Genomic DNA, 17,694 nt, shown 5'->3' on the forward strand with positions numbered 1-17,694 from the left:
CAGAGTTTCAAAAGATACATGTTTAATAAATTATTTATTCTCTTTTTTAATCAAAAGCATAAATAAAGATCTTCAATAAAAATGTTTATTCTCTTTCTAAAATTTCATTAAAAATAAATAAATGTATAAAAGCTTTTAACTAATTTTAATTTTTCACTTAACAGTTATATTTTGATATATTTAATTAAGGAGAATAAATTTGAGGATACTTAATTTGAAGTATCCTCAAATAAAACAAGTTTTCTTTTTATTACACTTTTGTCATATATTTGAGGATATTTAATTAGAAATAATTGTCATGACTTATTCTACTTCTTTTGTTGGTTCTAAAAATATAACATTTATTTAAAGAATGGTTAAAAGATAACGTTTTCAAATTCTTTCTAGATATGTAACTTTAATCATCATTTTTTGTACAAGAGAGGTCAATATGTGTAGCCATGTAGGCGAACAAATAGTTGTTCTCTGTATCATTCAAATGGTACGAATGTTTGTATTGTGAACAATAGTTCACCCATTTAGGAGGTTAAACTTCAGCCAGTCTTTCGTATTCTACCTCACAGAGGCAAATTCAGGATTTCATGAGGATGGGTTCACCACTACTTTAGAAGCTGGGAATTGAACCCGTGAGCTTCAGAATACAAAGATAACCTTTGACCAGTGCTCCATTCAGCCTATTATGACCATGTATTCACTTAGTTAATATTAGATATATTTTCAGAATTATACACATATATCGAGATTAATCGAGTGACTATGTGTTCACGTGACTCAAAATTTACACACAAATTCGCCCCTGCTCACAAGTTACAACAAATAACTTTTAAACAAAACAAAAAAAAAAAAACAACAACAAATAACTTCTATCTATCAGTCCAAAGAAGCATAAAGTTACTCAATTGAAATGTTAGCCACCTCTTCTCGAATAGAATCAAACAGCACGGTGGAAAGATAACGCTCCCCAGAACTAGCAAAGATGACCTGCATAGATCATTAGAATTTAGGCTAGTGTTCATTTGCTTCAACCATAGAGATATCTCTTAAGGAGCCATGCTAGCTGCAATATAGCAACTACCAGCTCATAATTCTGCAAAGTAGTTACAGAAACATCTAAGATCATAAAAGTTACAATTCAACCATAAAGTTGCAATCATTTGCATGTGAAAACTGAGGAAATGAATGAATATGTCCACGAGATCCCAAGTTCTCGTATATCATCAAAGATCCCGAAGTGAAATGACAGATAATACTAAAGAGACATAGAATATGGGCATGAAAACTAAGTGTAACCTGCTATTATTTGTACCTGAGCTTCTACTGCAAAGAACAGACAGGAAAAGAGTGAAATATTAACAAGGTTAAAAAGATTACTGATTATTAGTACATTCTTATCAGAAAAGTGTGCACAACTCATGGTAGTAATTGGTTCTTTTTCTCACCAGAAACAGTACCGAGTAGGAGATATTGGTTAGCTTTTGAGAATACATCACACTATGAGTTTGGTTAATGATACAACGGTGAGCTCCAAGGGACCTCTATATGCAACGTTCCCATGCTTCTACCGGTACATGTCATAAGCAGGAATTTGAAGTCAGATCAAGTTAGTTCCTCGAAGATGGGAGGGCATGTTTTATTAAGCTAATACGAAGAGACTAGGGACATTGAGCACCCTATGACTGACATTCATAATGGAGGTATCACTTTGATTCAACAATTAAAACGCTACTTTTTTCCATTAACAATAGCAGAGCAATTACTAGAAAAGTCCAGCATTAAACTTCATACATACTACGCTGCATATGGAATGAACCAGAAGGAGTACAAAGTACAATCACTCTAGAATATAACAGTCCATGAATGACTGTCTGTATCCTAAGGAGGAGAAAACAGAAAGAAAAGAAAGTTGAAACAAGTAATACACATTGACCCCATTAAATGAATGAATTAGACCGTGAACAGTTTCAAACAAGAATCAGAAAGAGTGCTATCAGCTTACTGATCTAACTTACTGCAGTAAGTTTCCCAGCATTTTCTGGTTTTTTTCTACTTTTACTGCAGCAGCAGCTGTAGCTCCTGATGATATTCCTACCTGAAAATATTCCAAAAGAAAAAGGAAGTATGTCGTGAATTGTGATGATATCAGAAAGCACATCACAAATGAAGCGGAGGGCAATCTGTAGACTAAGAAGTGATCTCTATAGACTGGTGAACTTACCAGCAGACCTTCTTTCAATGCAAGAAGCTTTGTCATGTCAATAGCTTCATCAGAAGCTGTTATCATACCAGGAAATATAGTAACCCCAGTGAACCAAAAAATATATTAGAAACATAAGAGAGGACATCATAATGGATTTAGTTTGATCTGTCAATGGAATAAATCAGATAGATATGCTTCAGAGATAGAACTTCATCCAAGATGCTGAGATCGAGAACAGATGGGAAAAAACCAGCACCAATTCCTTGGATTTTATGCGGCCCTTTAAGGTAACATTTAATTATTCATATCAGTCTATGATAAAAATTAATTTACAGAAAGTAGTGAGAAAAACAGTGTGTGTGAGAGCTGAGCTGGAAAAACTCTTTAGATAGAAATAATGCAATTTCTACATGGAGCTGGATATTCTGAGAAGACACAGAAAGATGGAGATTTTTTGCAGCAGAATAGTTTGGATGAAAAGCACATTTTCTCTGAAAAAGGAATGTAATACTTCGTCTGTAGCAAAATAGCTTTATTAGGTAGCATATTAGTCCGTTTAGTTCCATGCGTGATGGAGATACCTGGATACCAGAGCATAAGGAGGTAGTGCTAATATTCAAATAACTTGAATGAGGTAGTATTTGGTTTGAGAATGCTACCCAAGCAAAACAATAAAAGTATGATAGAAGGTGCTGCTTTATCATGAGATAGTGAGATGTGCTAGGGCTTCATGTTAACAATTAGATGCATCTACAAGAGTCAATGTGTTTAAGAAAAGAGGTATCTTTAAGAAAGAACCAACAGAGTTTGTGCTTAATTTCTCCAACGAAAATAATAGCACAGCTCCAATCAATTTCAAGAGACAGCTCAAATAGGGGGAAAAAACTTGACTGACCTAGTTGTCCTACATTTAGAAATGCATTTTCGGCTGGTTCTATACCATATACCTGATTTGCCCACCAGACAAAGGAAGGAAAGAAAATAAGAAATCAAGACAAAAAGAAAGAAGAACAATACCACTTATCTTCTCTTTTTTGTCAACATTCCTGATACCACTTCTTCCATCTTGCCACTCACAAATAACCTAACCTTTATTTCTGGAATCTTCTCCTTGAGAAACCTTCCAGCTCCTGTCACTGTGCCTGCAGTCCCAATCCCAGCAATAAAAATGTCAACTTTCCCTCCGGTACACTTCCATATTTCTGGTCCAGTTGCTTCATAATGGATCTACACATGGATACTTGATAAGTATGATGTTTTTATAACAAATGAACAAGTTATTCAGAAAGACACGTGGATTGGCAGGGTTCTCGAAAGCTTTAAGAACAATCCTTCTCTCAACACTAAATGATGCTGGCATCACTATCACCAGTTTATAAGCCACGAGCTGCTGCAATAAACGTAAGACCAATGCCGGTATTTCCACTGGATACCTCAATGAGGAACGTCTTCAAGCCACCATTATTTCAACATTTAAAAGCCAAGAAAATAATTTTGGTTCAGGCTTTCAGACATATGATCATAGACCAGAGGGAAATGGAGGTAAAATTTGCACCTCTATCAAGGGAGAATCCACATTACTATCAAGAGAAATGAGCATACATGCGAAGTAATTTTAAGCATGCATCAAAATCTGTGACAAAGTACTTGGAATCATATAATATCTCTTCAATGTGTTCCTTTTTCCTCCTGATATTAATTCTCACACAAACTTCACCAACCTTTCCTGGGGTATTCAGGCCCTCTCTTCTGCATCTCTGATCAGACTGAATGCAACCCTACATATTAAGAATTGGAAGTCAGAAATAAGAGGTGAAAATTTCTGTAAATTCAAGATTTTGCAAATTGAGTGAAGGGCGATGGGCACACTAGAAACAGGAAGAAAGAATACTTCTCAAGAAGAAACTGGCTGAGGGAAGTGAAAGATAGAATACTTTTGCATGGCTCCATTGTCTCCAATTTGACAGCAATTTGGGCAGAACAACCTTCCACGATTTTGTTGAGATATACCATAGGGGTGTTTTCAATAAGCTACGCTGTGAAGATAACAAAATGAGATGATTCGATGCTGAAAAAAAGGAAGATGTAAAGAGTACCAAGAAAGATCTGAGGAAGTGAACTACTTCTGTGACATCTTTCGTGATCTCACTCTTCTCTTCCATATTTTCTTGCTGACTTACTGCAATAAGTAACCAGAGCTACCTAAGAAAAGAGCTACGAATAGTTAATAATATAAAGAAGATGACCTATGTAACCTACTACACTCTCATGGAAGTGAAACCAAATGAGATATCATTGTAGAGTACAACCAATTACAGCAAAGGAAATCGTTTGTTCTGTTCATGGAAATGAAAAACATGAACTTCTCAAAACTGGTAATAACAAAAGGAAACTAACATAAAATCCGCATCAAGTCAACTAGGATAACATAAAACTGAGGAAGAACCCCAGATATTTTCCACAACAATCAGTATAGAATAAGGATAAATTACACTAGGAGCTCATAAACTAACAGCAACAACAACAACAACAACATACCCAATATAATCCCACCAGGTGGGGTCCGGGAAGGGTAGAGTGTACGCATACCTTACCCCTACCTTGTGAATGTGAGTAGGCCGTTTTCGATAGACCCTCGGCTCAAGAAAAGATGCAAAGACAACAATAATAATAAGAAAAAAGACATCATTTCACCCTTCAACTTGGCACGAAAACTCACTTTAGCAACTAAACTTAAGTTGTATTTATATACCCCTTAACAACTTTCATTTCAATTATTTTCCACCTCTAATGCTGATGTGGCAAAAAAGAAAAAAGAAAAAGAATTTTAGGCAAGTAAATGACATAAAAAGGTGAGCCCGCTATGTTATAAAATAATAAAGCAAGCAAGAAGAATATTATAGGAAAAGAGAGAAGACATGAATTCTTTTATTTCTCTTGTTAGAGATTAAATACAATGAATAGAACCCCTCTATTTATAGGAGAGAATTGATTTGGTGCCAAAGTCACAAACCCTAAAATTTCTCCTAAAGATAGACATCACAATATTATAATAATATTTATAACAGTCCCCCTTGATGTCTATTTCGATAGATAATGTGACTCGTTAAAATTTTACTAGAAAAAACCCAATGGGAAAAAAATCTAGTGAAGAAAAAAGAGTACACATTTCTAATAATACGCTATTTGGTTGACTCATTAAAAACCTTATCCCAATAAAGGGTATCGTGACTTTAAACTTTTTCCCTTTTCAAGAATTGCACCTGAAACAGAAAATCAAAGACAAAATAATAGAGTCTCGTGCGCTGATAACGTGTTATAAAATAATAAAGCAAGCAAGAAGAATATTATAGGGAAAGAGAGAAGAGATGAATTCTTTTATTTCTCTTGTTAGGGATTAAATACAATGAATAGAACCTCTCTATTTATAGGAGAGAATTGACTTGGTGCCAAAGTCACAAACCTAAAATTCCTCCTAAAAATAGACATCACAATATTATAATAATATTATTATAAAATCAATAAAATAAAATAAAAATGGGCCTTTCCTCTTTCTTCTAAACCACCTCCCCCGAGACCTCTTCCCCCACCCACTTAAATCAACCCCCACCCGCTCCTCTTCCCCACCACTGCCACCTCCACCACCACCACCTCCTCCATATCCACCTCCACCACGGCTACCACCATCGTATCCACCACCACCACTACCATACCCACTGATTCGACCACCACCAAATCCACCCCCACCTCCATAACCACCACCATCAAAATCATAAAGTTTTTAAATTTAATCCCAATTCTTAATTCGGAAAAAGTTACCAAAATGTTATGAGCTGATTAATTAGGCATTTCAATTTCATCATCTGGGTTGAATATATTACTGAAACATAGTCGTCTTCATCATTGTCGTCGATCAATTTCATCGAGAAAAATGGCGTCGGCGATTACTTTCCGGCCAACCAAACCCACATTAATTAATCTATCTAAGAAATGAATTTCATATTTCTTTTATTATGTAATAAAACACATTAACCAAATTTGTTTACAAAGAAATAGAAAAGAAAAGGAGAATGACATGGAGAAGGGGAAACAATATTGACGGAAATGGCAGATGATGGGTGGAAATGGCAGAAAAGAAAAGGAGAATGACATGGAAAATGGAGGTTGGAATTCTTATATATATTTTTATATGGAAAATGGAGGTTGGAATTCTTATGGAAAATGACATGGAAAACGGAAATGGCAGATGATCTGTTTTGCCCGAGCTTAACACAGATCTGAGCCCCAATTTTTTTCTGTTCAGCTTGGAATTCTTATATATATTTTGTTGATGATAATGGAGGTTTGAATGACAAAGATGGGATTTTGTGGTGGCGGCGGCAGCGGTGGTGGTGGTCGGAAGAAGAAAGAGAAAAGGGAGAAGAAGAAGAAAGAGAAAGAGAAAACATAATAAAAGAAAAATAAAAAATGAAGGGCTGGTAATTTTTGACGTGGTAGTATGTGGCAACGAAGTGACAATGACATGACGCGAATGTAATACATCTCATAATGTGAGAGTGATATTATTTTTTAGGGTAAAAAATAATTGAAATGAAAATTGTTAAGAGGGTAGATAAATACAACTTAAGTTTAGTTGCTAAAGTGAATTTTTGTGTCAAGTTCAAAAGTGAAATAATGTCTTTTCTCTAATAATAATAATAGTAATAATATACAGTAATAACAACAATATAATAAGATAAATTAAGTAAAGAAACAATGAAGTTATCATAGAGATTTAAAAAAAAAAAAAAAAGCAAATGCACAAAGATATTAATACTCCTAGTATGGAAAATAAATTCTCGCGGCAACCTACGAGCCCTCTTTCTTGATACTTGACCTCCACACCCTCTTATCAGGAGTAATGTTCTTGATATGCTTCTCCCCAGGACTTCTTTGTCATACCCCTCCCTCTCCTCAGGGCCACCAAGCTCATAAACTAACTCAAAATGAAAAAAGAAAAACAGACATGTACTTTTAACTGCTTCGATTTAAATTGGTATGGAACTGATTTTTCAGATACTCAATTGCAAAACCAATCAAACAGACCTTTTCTGACGAAGTCAACAAGTTAGTCAGAAATTTAGAACAAACTCAAGAACCCAATTTGGTTGCATGAATTCGGACATATAATCTTAAGTTCTTTGAAAAATAAAGTACATATTTGCAAATTAAATAAAAAGTACTATAAGTCACAATTATTAATAATTTAAAGTATTTAAAGGGCATACGAATAAATCGCGATCAAAGATTTTCTTATTTGACACTCGAAATCCGAACTATATAGGAAGTACAAACTTTGTGTCAGGTTTTGGCAATTTTAACAAAATGATAAACTGGTTAGGGGCGTATGAGGTTGGTGGATTTATTAGATACTGGAATTATAATCTTTGGATTATAATACAGACATTAAATAATGATGAGATTGTAAATAAATTTTAGGGTTGATTATGCTTTACACTCTTATAATATGCACTCAGTTGTGAATACGCTCCACGTAGCTTAAGATCAAACACTTACACTTCCTATGAGATATATTTGTTACTAAGTATATCAAATTATAATTATTAAAAAACAAATTAATAACGTATGCTATTGAGATATTGTCAAGGATGACTTGTTTGTTGACAGAACAAAGAGCTAACTAGGGACAGTGATTACACTGTTCAAATAAATAATGTTGCAAATTCTGTTCCGTTAAAAAAGTTTAAGTTGGTAGATTTTAAGAAGTTATGTTACTTAGATACCTGCAAAAAATAGTTTCAGGGGAAATTGTAAGCTAGAGGGAAAATGAGGTTAAAAGCTAACTTGAGGGGAGTTGTCACTAAGAAAAAAGAGCTTAAAAACCAACTCTCATGTAAATTATAAAGGAAACGAGCAAAAACAGACCACTTAGCACAACAGAGGTAACAACTCTTTGTATCATTCAAATGTAAGAATGTTTGTATTTGTGAACAATAGTTCACCCATTTAGGAGGTTACACTTCAGTCGTCTTCCCTATTCTACCTCAAGTTACAACAAATAACGTTTCTCTCTCTCAGTCCAAAAAAGCATAAAGTTACTCAAAAGTCATTTTTGCCACCTCTTCTCGAATAGAATCAAATAGCACGGTGGAAAGATAACGCTCCCCAGCACTAGCGAAGATGACCTGCACAAGAGAAATGAAATAGAGAATTTTAGGCCAGTGTTCATTTGCTTCAAATTATAGAGATATATCCCAAGGAGCCATGGTAGCTGGAAAATAGCAACTATAAGCTCATAATTCTGCAAAGTAGTTACAGAAACATCTAGGATCATACAAGATACATTTCAACCATAAAGTTGCTATTATTTGCATGTGAAAAGCGAGGAAATGAATGAATATGTCAACGAGATCCCAAGTTCTGGTATATCATCAAAGATCCCGAAGTTAAATGACAGATAAAGTGACATACAATATGGGCATGAAAACAAAGTGTACGCTGCTACTTTCTGTACTTGAGCTTAATTCTACTAAGAAAATCAGACAGAAAAAGATTGAAATGTTAACATAGCATCATTAAAGATCAGTGGTTATTGGTACTATGGTGACGCCGTTCTTATCAGAGAAGTGTGCGCAACTCAAGGTAATGATTGGTGGAATACACAGCAAGTTCCTTAAGTGAACAATCATTAATAATCTATTCCTCACCAGAAACAGCACCTAGTAGGTGATATTGGTTATCGTTTAGAGAAGAGATCACATTATGAGTTTTGTTAACGATACAATGGTGAGCTCCAAGTCACCCCTCTATGATGCGAAGTTCCCATGCTTCCACTATTACATGTCATATGCAGGAATTCGAAGTCAGATCAAGTTAGTTCCTCGAAGCATGGGAGTGCATTTTTTTCCTAAGCTAATATGAAGAGACTAAGGAGATTTGAGCACCATATGCTGACAAACATAGTGGTGGTATCACTTCAATTCAACAAATAAAATGGTACGTTCTTTCATTAATAGTAGCAGAGCAATTTCTAGAAACTCCAACATTAACCTTCATACATACTAAGTCACATATGGAATGAACCAGAAGGAGTACAAAGTACAAATACTCTTGCTATAATATTGTTGCCCATGGATGACTAACTGTATTGGAAAAGGGGGAGAAAACAGAAAGAAAAGAAAACAGATTCAGGTAATACACATTCACCCCATAAATGAATTAATTAGACAGTGAACAGTTTCAAGCAAGACTCAGGAAGAGTGCTATCAGCTTACTGAAATAGATCTAACTTACCGCAATAAGTTTCCCAGCATTTTCTGGCTTTTTTGCTACTTTTACTGCCGCAGCAGCTGCAGCCCCTGATGATAGTCCTACCTGAAAATATTCGAGGATAAAAAGGAAGTATAGTTGTGATGATATCAAAATGCACATCACAAAGGAAGTGGAGGACAGACAATCTGTGGACTCAGTAGTGATCTTTAGACTAGTGAACATACCAGCAGACCTTCTTTCAATGCAAGAAGCTTTGTCATTTCAATAGCGTCATCACTAGATACCTGAACACAAACAAAAACAGAAGCTGCCATCATACCAGGAAATATAGCACGTAACCCCAGTAAACCAAATAGTCAATAGAAATATAAGAGAGGACATTATAATGAATTTATGTTGATCTGTTAATGAACAAAATCAGATGGATATGTTTCAGATATTGAGTAAGCTCAAAACTTTTACATAGGGAAGTCACGAATAATCTGGAGATTCAGACAATTCTTTCAACAAAAGGATATATCTAATTTTACAGTTTGCCCTACATAGCGATCTAGTCTTTGTTCCCATCCTTCTTATCTTTGCTTGTGTGAGTTGTAAATGCATTAGTTTTATATTAACCAAATTGATATTGTCAGTCAGATCATAGTAGATTCATCACCTGATTAGAGAGTCATTTGTAAGATATTCAGTTTTTTATGGCAAAATTTCATACACATTGAGCAGAGATTTAAATGTTTAAGAAATCTGACAGCTATTTATATGGTATACAGTCTTACTTGAAGAACTTCATCCAGGATGCTGAGATCAAGAACGGGTGCGATAAAACCAGCACCAATTCCTTGGATGTTATGCGGCCCTTTAATGGTAATACGTTTAGTTACATATATCAGTATATGATAAATAATAGTTCACAGAAGCAGAGATGAAAACCCAGTGTGTGAGAAGATAAGTGTAATAACCCGATATTTTCCAAATGAATTTTAGAGTTACTTCCTCAATTATAACTTACTAGCTTTAACGAGTTCGATACCGTAGCGGGTACTAATTATATCCATATAACATGTATGCATATATATTTATTGTGATATTATTATTTATATTATATAATATATACGTGCTACTAAAATATTGCTTTTACACATATAATGCATGAGATAGTTTATTAATTATAAGTAGTAGAGGGTCAAATTTAGTAGACGTTATATATATTTGGTTAATGAAAAGATAGTGGGCCAAGCCCACTTCTTTAATGTTCACGTGCAGCAGCTGGCTTAGAAGGGTAATAGGTGTTTTTGGGGGTTTCTTTTGAGGAGAAACATTAGTAGAAAAGATTTTATAAGGCAGTTCATGCTGCTGCTATAAGAACCATTATAGAGGAATATTTTTTTTTATTTCTCTTGGTGAAGAAAGACAAGCATTCAGGTACATATTGTTACTGATTTTAGTATGAAAGCATAGAATTGGTATTGCAGAGATATGTAGTGGTGTATAGGTTATGGCAATAAAAGAATGAAGAGAATGCTAATGATTACTCTAATGATTATGACAATTATGGGAAGTTGAGAATTGATTTAAAGGAATGAAATTGCTACTGTTTCCCTCAAAAAAAATGTGCACTGCTACAGTGCTCACTTTTGGGCTTCGAATAAGACAAAATAGGTTTTCAAAGTGGCAAATTACTCTTCTTTGTTTCAAGTCACCAACTCTGTCGTTTTCTGTTTAATATTTGTTTTTGTTTTCTTTCTTTATTTAATTACACACTACCATTATTAGTATTTTAGTACTAAAACATATGTATATAGTTGGTTATTAAAGTTGATACGGTTCTTTCATTTAAAGAAATTATGAAATTTGGGTATAGAATGTTGAGATTTAATTCTAAACTCAAAATTATAGGATTAGTTTTCCTAGGCTAATTTGGACTATTTATTTATGGTATTGAATAGATTGAGGCTATTGGAGTTTGTTTGAAGGAAATTTGGCACTTTCGGAGAGGTTGCGTTCCGGTTATAAGGCAAGTGAGGCTTAAACTCTTAGTTTACTTGTTTTTCATAAAAGCATATGGATTGTGTTGTATGTATGCATTTAAACCATTTAGTTCGTGTGAGTGGGCAAGCATGATCTAAATTGGATAATTTCCAAGTTTCTAAAGTAATGACCGTATGAGTCCTTTAGCGTAAATTCGCTTAAATAGATACTATTTATATAAATGTAAAGTTTGGAAGTGGTATTGATTGGATGTATGTTCCATTTATCGTATTTTTAAAGGGGCACACTTCCATAGGTCCCATTGATGTTCAGTGAGAGATTGATGTTAGAATCTTAAGTGACCCGGGTAAGATGGGGGTAAATAATGCCCTCTCCAGAAGACGGGGTAAGACATAGACAAATACGTACTATGTCCCGTGAGCATACATTCAGATTCAGTGTATTTTATGTATCGCTCGTCCGGGTAAGATGGGGGTAAATAATGCCCTCTCCGGAAAACGGGGTAAGACATAGATAAATACGTACTATATCCCGTGAGCATAGATTCAGATTTAGAGCATTTCATGTTTTGCTTGGTTATGCTTCATGATTTCAGCTTTAGCTTCAGTGTTTGTATATATTTAATATACTTGTACTGTGTAATTGCTTTTATGCATTATCAGGGATTTCAAAGACTTGCCCCAGGGGTAAGCTGAGAGTGTCAATGATCTTGCGGGGTCTTTTAGACTCACACTTGTTGATGTTGTATGTGTGCAGGTGTGGTTAAGGGTGACCATGTAGCCGATACTTAATTCATTCCAGCTTTGTTCAGTCCAGTTCAGTAGAGGTGAGCCACCATTAGATCATGGCGGTCTCTTCTTCTTTAGTTGACTTAGTAGTATTCTGAGCTACGTCTCGTACTTTTATATTCAGACTAGCAGTTCCATGACTTAGACATTTTTACGGGGTTTATAGGCAAGACTCAATATTTGTATTTCGCTTCCGCACTTTTCATTATATGATGAGACTTTACGTATTATTCATTTTATTCGTTAATTTTCGCATGATTTGCTTAGAGGGTTCGCCTTATGGGTAGAAGCTCCTCAGGTGTCCGGTCACGGCCTGAGCGTCAGATTTGGGTCGTGACAAGAAACCCCCAAAAACACCTATTACCCTTCTAAGCCAACTGCTGCACGTGAACATTAAATAAGTAGGCTTGGCCCACTATCTTTTCATTAACCAAATATATCTAATGTCCACTAACATAAATTTGACCCTCTACTACTTATAATTAATAAACTATCTCATGCATTATATGTGTAAAAGCAATATTTTTAGTAGCACGTATATATTATATAATATAAATAATAATATCACAATAAATATATATGCATACATGTTATATGGATATAATTAGTACCCGCTACGGTATCGAACTCGTTAAAGCTAATAAGTTATAATTGAGGAAGTAACTCTAAAATTCATTTGGAAAATATTGGGTTATTACAATAAGCTGGCAAAAACTCTTTATTTAATGAGAGTATAGAACTAATGCAATGGCATATTTGTTTCTAGAATGATCTGGATAATCTGAGAAGACAAAGAAAGACGGGAAAATTTTTGCAGCAGAAAACTTTGGATGAAAAGCACATGTCTGCAAAAGGAAAGTAGTACTTAGTCTTTATAAATATAGATTTATTAAGCAGAAATATAGTCCATTTAGTGCCATGACAGTATGCATGCCAGAGATACCTGGATACAAAATATAAGAGGGTGGTGCTAATATCTTTTAGAGAAAAAAATGAGGTAGTGCTAATATTCAAATAACTAGAATGAGGTAGGTGTTAGTTTAAATGCTACCCAACTAGAATAATACAAAAACGATAGAAGGTACTGCTTTATCAATGAGATAGGAGATGTGCTACTGTTTCATGTTCACAAAAGGATGCATTTTTAAGAAAAAATCAAAAGAGTCTGTGGTTAATTTCCCGAACTAGTAACTGCAGTTATGGATATAACTGTACAGTTTCAATCAATTTGATGAGACAACTCGACTGGGAAAAAAACTTGACTGACCTAGTTGTCCTCCATTTATAATTGCATTTTCGGCTGGTTCTATTCCATATACCTGGTTTGCCCACAAGAAGAAGGAAGGAAAGAAAATGAGAAACCAAGACAAAAAGGAAAAAGAAAAATATCACTTTTCTTCCTCTTTTGTCAACCCTCTTGATACCACTTTTTTTTTTCCATCCTTCCACTCACAAACAACCTACCTTTATTTCTGGATTCTTCTCCTTAAGGAACCTTCCTGCTCCCGTCACTGTACCTCCTGTCCCAATCCCGGCAATAAAAATATCAACTTTTCCTCCTGTGCACTCCCATATTTCTGGTCCAGTTGTTTCATAATGGATCTATAGATTGATAATTGATAAGTATAATATTTTTATAGCAAATAAACAAATTATTTGTAAAGGAGACACCTTTGGATTGGCAGGATTCTCGAACTGACGCAAAAAATGACAGTTTGGCGTCCTATCTAGTATCTCTTCGGCCTTCTTAATCACACCATCTATACCTATGGCTGGATCTGTGATGTATAGCTCAGCCCCCAAAGCTTTAAGAACAATCCTCCTCTCAAGACTATATGATGCTGGCATTACTGTCACGAGTTTGTAGCCACGAGCTGCAGCAATAAATGCAAGACCAATGCCGGTATTACCACCAGTTACCTCAAGGAGTACAGTCTTCAGCAGCCATTGTTTCAACATTTGAAAAAAAAAAACAAGCAAACCATTTCAGTACAGCCTTTCAGGCAAATAATCATTAAGAGCACAAGGAATGAAAAGTAAAAGGTTCCATCTGTCTTAGGTCCGAATTCGAATAACCTGGTATTAAGAGAAATGGGCATACATGAAAAATTCTGTTAAGCCTATTTTACAGTCACATCAGATTTGTGAATTATATAACGTCTCGTCAAGCTGTTACGTTTTCCTCCTAGAATGTTTTCTCACATGAATTTCACCAACCTTTCCAGGGGTAATTAGGCCCTTATCTTCTGCATCTTTGATCAAACTGTATGCCATCCTACATAACAGTAACTGAGGTGAAAAATTCTGTGAATTCAAGATTTTTCAAATTCAGATAAGAACGATGTACACACTAGAAACAGGAGGAAAGAAAATCCCCAAGAAGAAACTGGATCAGAGGATTGAACGATAAACACCTGTCTTTGACACTTGAGCAAGGTCCCATTGACTCCAATTTGGCTGCAATTTGGGCATCACAACCTTCGACGATTTTGTTGAGATATACCATAGGGGTGTTTCCGATAAGCTACATTGTGAAGACAACAAAATGAGACGATTTGATGCTGAAAAAGGAAGAGGTAAAGAGTACCAAGAAAGATCTCAGAAAGGGAACTACTTCTGTGACATCTTTCGCGATCTCACTCTTCTCTTTCATAATTTGTTGCTGACTTACTGCAACAAGAAACAAGAGCTAGATAAGGAAAGGGCTACAAAGTTCATAATAGGAAGAAGAGAACCTACTTAACCTACAACACTCTCATGGAAGTGAAACCACAAAGTATGATGAGCAATGAAATATATATACCAACCATACAAGAAAAACCTGCTCGATCTTTGACACTCTCTTGGAAGTGAAACCACAACAAAAATATCAACTTTTCAAGTTATACTAAAGTAGGAATAAGATGAAGAAGTTAGAAGACGAATATGATATTAACCAACACAAATGAAGACGCTGATCAGGTATCTCAAAGAGGAGAACAAGAATGAAAAAGAAATAAATCAACTGATTGAGGACGTAATCAGCAAAACAAAGCCAGCTAGATAAGTTCCCAGAGAGATATTATTAGTATCTTAAGATAGTGGCAGGGCGGACCCACTTTTATCAATTATTGACACTCTTTCGCTGGAAAATTACACTGTGTAGATAAGTAAATTTTTAATATATAGAACTATATGTTGAATCCCTTGGCTTCATGTGTATACTTCTTTATGTTTTGACTCCTCTTAGCGAAAGATCCTGGAACTACTGAAGGGTGTGTGTAAGGAACTACTGAGCTTTAGGAATAAACATGGGCCACGATTATCTGGAGCTAGAAATTCAGGAAAATCTCTCTTGGACTACTAAACAATGAAATCTATTTTGTGCTTTGCAACAGAGGCCAAAAATCAATACATTGCAAATACCAGTTAAACCCCCCACATTTCATTAAAAAAAAAAAAAAGGACAAGCTAAAGAGATATGACCGGCGAACAAATGAAATGTGGCAGGCAACCCCAAGCAAATGGCAGTAAGAACTATAGCTCCAGTATTTGTTCAAAGAACTCACTTCCTCCAATGAGAACCAACTTACAGGAGAGGCCATTAGTTCAAGAACAACTTCAGAAGGGTTTGACCAGAAAAACATCTCAAAACTAGACAGAGATGACGAGTAACTTGGAAAATTGATGAGGAATCGCAAATTTTTACCTGAAACCAAGCGCCAGTGGCGGAGCTAGAGGGGCGCAATGCCGAAAAGTTACACTGTATATAGAAGATCAAAGTTATCTTTTTATGTACTATATATAGTAATAGATGTTAATCCCCTTGAATTCTTCGTAAGTTTTGCTCTTTATTTTTTGAATCCCCTTAGTGAAAATTTCGACTCTGCCACTATCAAAGGCAATAAATTAACTTCTGCGGAGACCAAATGAGATACTCCCTCCGGATCAAAAAGAGTGTTCACTTAGCCATTTGCACACCCCTTAAGAAAATACTAACTCCTAAAACAAAATAGTAGGTAATTTAGTCAAACTGCCCCTAATTAAATATGTATTGGGATTTGATCACATAACACCTAATAAGGGCAAATTTGAAAAATAAGATTAATTCTTTCTTGATTTGATCAGTGGATACTCTTTTTTACCCAAGGAAAAAAGGCTAAGTGGACACTCTTTTTTATCCGGAGGGAGTATCATAGTAGAGTACAACCAATCACAACAAAGGAAAGAACCCCATATATTTTCCACAACAATCAGAGCATAGAATTAAGATAACTTACACTAGGAAATAAAAAACTGCCACAAAAAGAACAACCCAAAGCAATTCTAAATAAGGAAAAGAGAAAATTCGAGCTCAGCACATTGTTCACCTAAGGTAATTGACTACATAACTTCCCTATGAGAGCTTCAAATAAACAGACATTTACTAGTCTATAACTTGGAACAGAACCGATTTTTCAGATACTCACTTAAGAAACAAATCAAACAGTGCCTTTTTCTGAAGAAGTCAACAAGTTAATCATAAATTCAAGAACCCAATATGGTTCTTTGCAGTTATTATGGGAAGAGAAAACAATACCTTGTGGATGCATGGACGGTTGGTAGCTTCCTTATCTTGCGATTCCACAAAAACCCAATATGAAAAAGACAAAACAATGCGTGGTATTAATAGTACATTAATATCTGCAACATACGTAAAGTTGTCCATACTAAAGAAGTTTCTTTAACTAATTTTCAGTTCAGATTGTCCTCTCTGAGTAATATCACAAAATAAAATGGCGGGTAATAAACTACAAACTCCTTTTTTTTTTTTTTTTTTTTTTTTTTGCTTTCGAAGTCAAATTTCTTAATTTTGATCGTGCTTTAAATATAAAATCTTTAAATTTTTCAAAATATAATTTACATATTTAAAAACTATGTAAAAAGTATTATAAGTTATCATAATTAATAATTTAAAATATTTAAAAGACATATGAAAAAATTACGATAAAGAAATAACTCGTGTGACTCTCAAAAAGCAAAAGTGTCAAACTAATTTGGACGGATGGAGCAATAACTTTACTGGCTGAGTTATTTTAATACTCTCAATGTCGTTAATATGATATGAAATCTCAAATTATACTTTTTTTAATGATTTGGGATTTCATCCCATGATTTAAAATCATGAGATAAAATCGCATGTCCAAAACACCTACTTAGATTCAAAATATAAAAATACTCCATTTAAAAAATACTCCATTTGTTTTAGATTTGAATGTTTATGTTTCCTCCTTCTTCTTCTTCTTCCTTTTTTTTTTTTAGTTTGTGTCAGAACACTACTATTAAAAAATACAATTAGACTTTTCAAACATTTAGTCGCTTGTGTCATTTTTTATGATACATTTATTACTTGAGAGTATAAATAATTTTTCTTTTGACTACAATTTTATCATACATTGTTAAGCATTTAAAAATTAGAAATAATTATGA

At 34.6% G+C, this 17,694-nt stretch overlaps 2 protein-coding genes across 18 annotated transcripts; both read right to left on the minus strand.

The window, feature by feature from the left end:
• Positions 1-2,337: 2,337 nt before the first annotated feature.
• Positions 2,338-16,935, minus strand: LOC132645237 (cysteine synthase-like). Of its 10 annotated transcripts, none has more exons than XM_060362100.1 (12): positions 16,805-16,907; positions 15,935-16,111; positions 14,861-14,916; positions 14,661-14,770; positions 14,464-14,521; positions 13,918-14,181; positions 13,711-13,848; positions 13,514-13,565; positions 10,246-10,325; positions 9,694-9,753; positions 9,491-9,571; positions 8,126-8,382 (listed from the first exon to the last, which is right to left on the minus strand). In XM_060362100.1, the coding sequence occupies exons 3-12, from the start codon at positions 14,897-14,899 to the stop codon at positions 8,293-8,295; spliced, it is 972 nt and encodes a 323-aa protein (XP_060218083.1). In that variant the 5' UTR covers positions 14,900-14,916; positions 15,935-16,111; positions 16,805-16,907; the 3' UTR covers positions 8,126-8,292. The 10 variants fall into 10 exon arrangements, 9 of the variants coding, with proteins under 9 accessions (XP_060218088.1, XP_060218083.1, XP_060218085.1 ...); XM_060362102.1 differs by having other exon boundaries at positions 15,935-15,988; positions 16,805-16,822; XM_060362096.1 differs by lacking the exon at positions 15,935-16,111 and having other exon boundaries at positions 16,805-16,921.
• On the minus strand, positions 2,485-4,991 carry LOC132645239 (uncharacterized). 8 transcript variants are annotated; one of them, XR_009584055.1, is made up of 4 exons: positions 4,321-4,991; positions 4,089-4,233; positions 3,919-3,975; positions 2,485-3,424 (listed from the first exon to the last, which is right to left on the minus strand). XR_009584055.1 is itself a non-coding variant. In XM_060362112.1 (4 exons), the coding sequence occupies exons 1-4, from the start codon at positions 4,329-4,331 to the stop codon at positions 3,218-3,220; spliced, it is 372 nt and encodes a 123-aa protein (XP_060218095.1). In that variant the 5' UTR covers positions 4,332-4,991; the 3' UTR covers positions 2,485-3,217. The 8 variants fall into 8 exon arrangements, 5 of the variants coding, with proteins under 5 accessions (XP_060218095.1, XP_060218094.1, XP_060218091.1 ...); XR_009584053.1 differs by having other exon boundaries at positions 3,845-3,975; XM_060362112.1 differs by having other exon boundaries at positions 4,132-4,228.
• Positions 16,936-17,694: the final 759 nt, after the last annotated feature.

The sequence above is a fragment of the Lycium barbarum genome, chromosome 6 (assembly GCF_019175385.1).
Source record: "Lycium barbarum isolate Lr01 chromosome 6, ASM1917538v2, whole genome shotgun sequence".
Lineage (NCBI taxonomy): Eukaryota > Viridiplantae > Streptophyta > Magnoliopsida > Solanales > Solanaceae > Lycium > Lycium barbarum.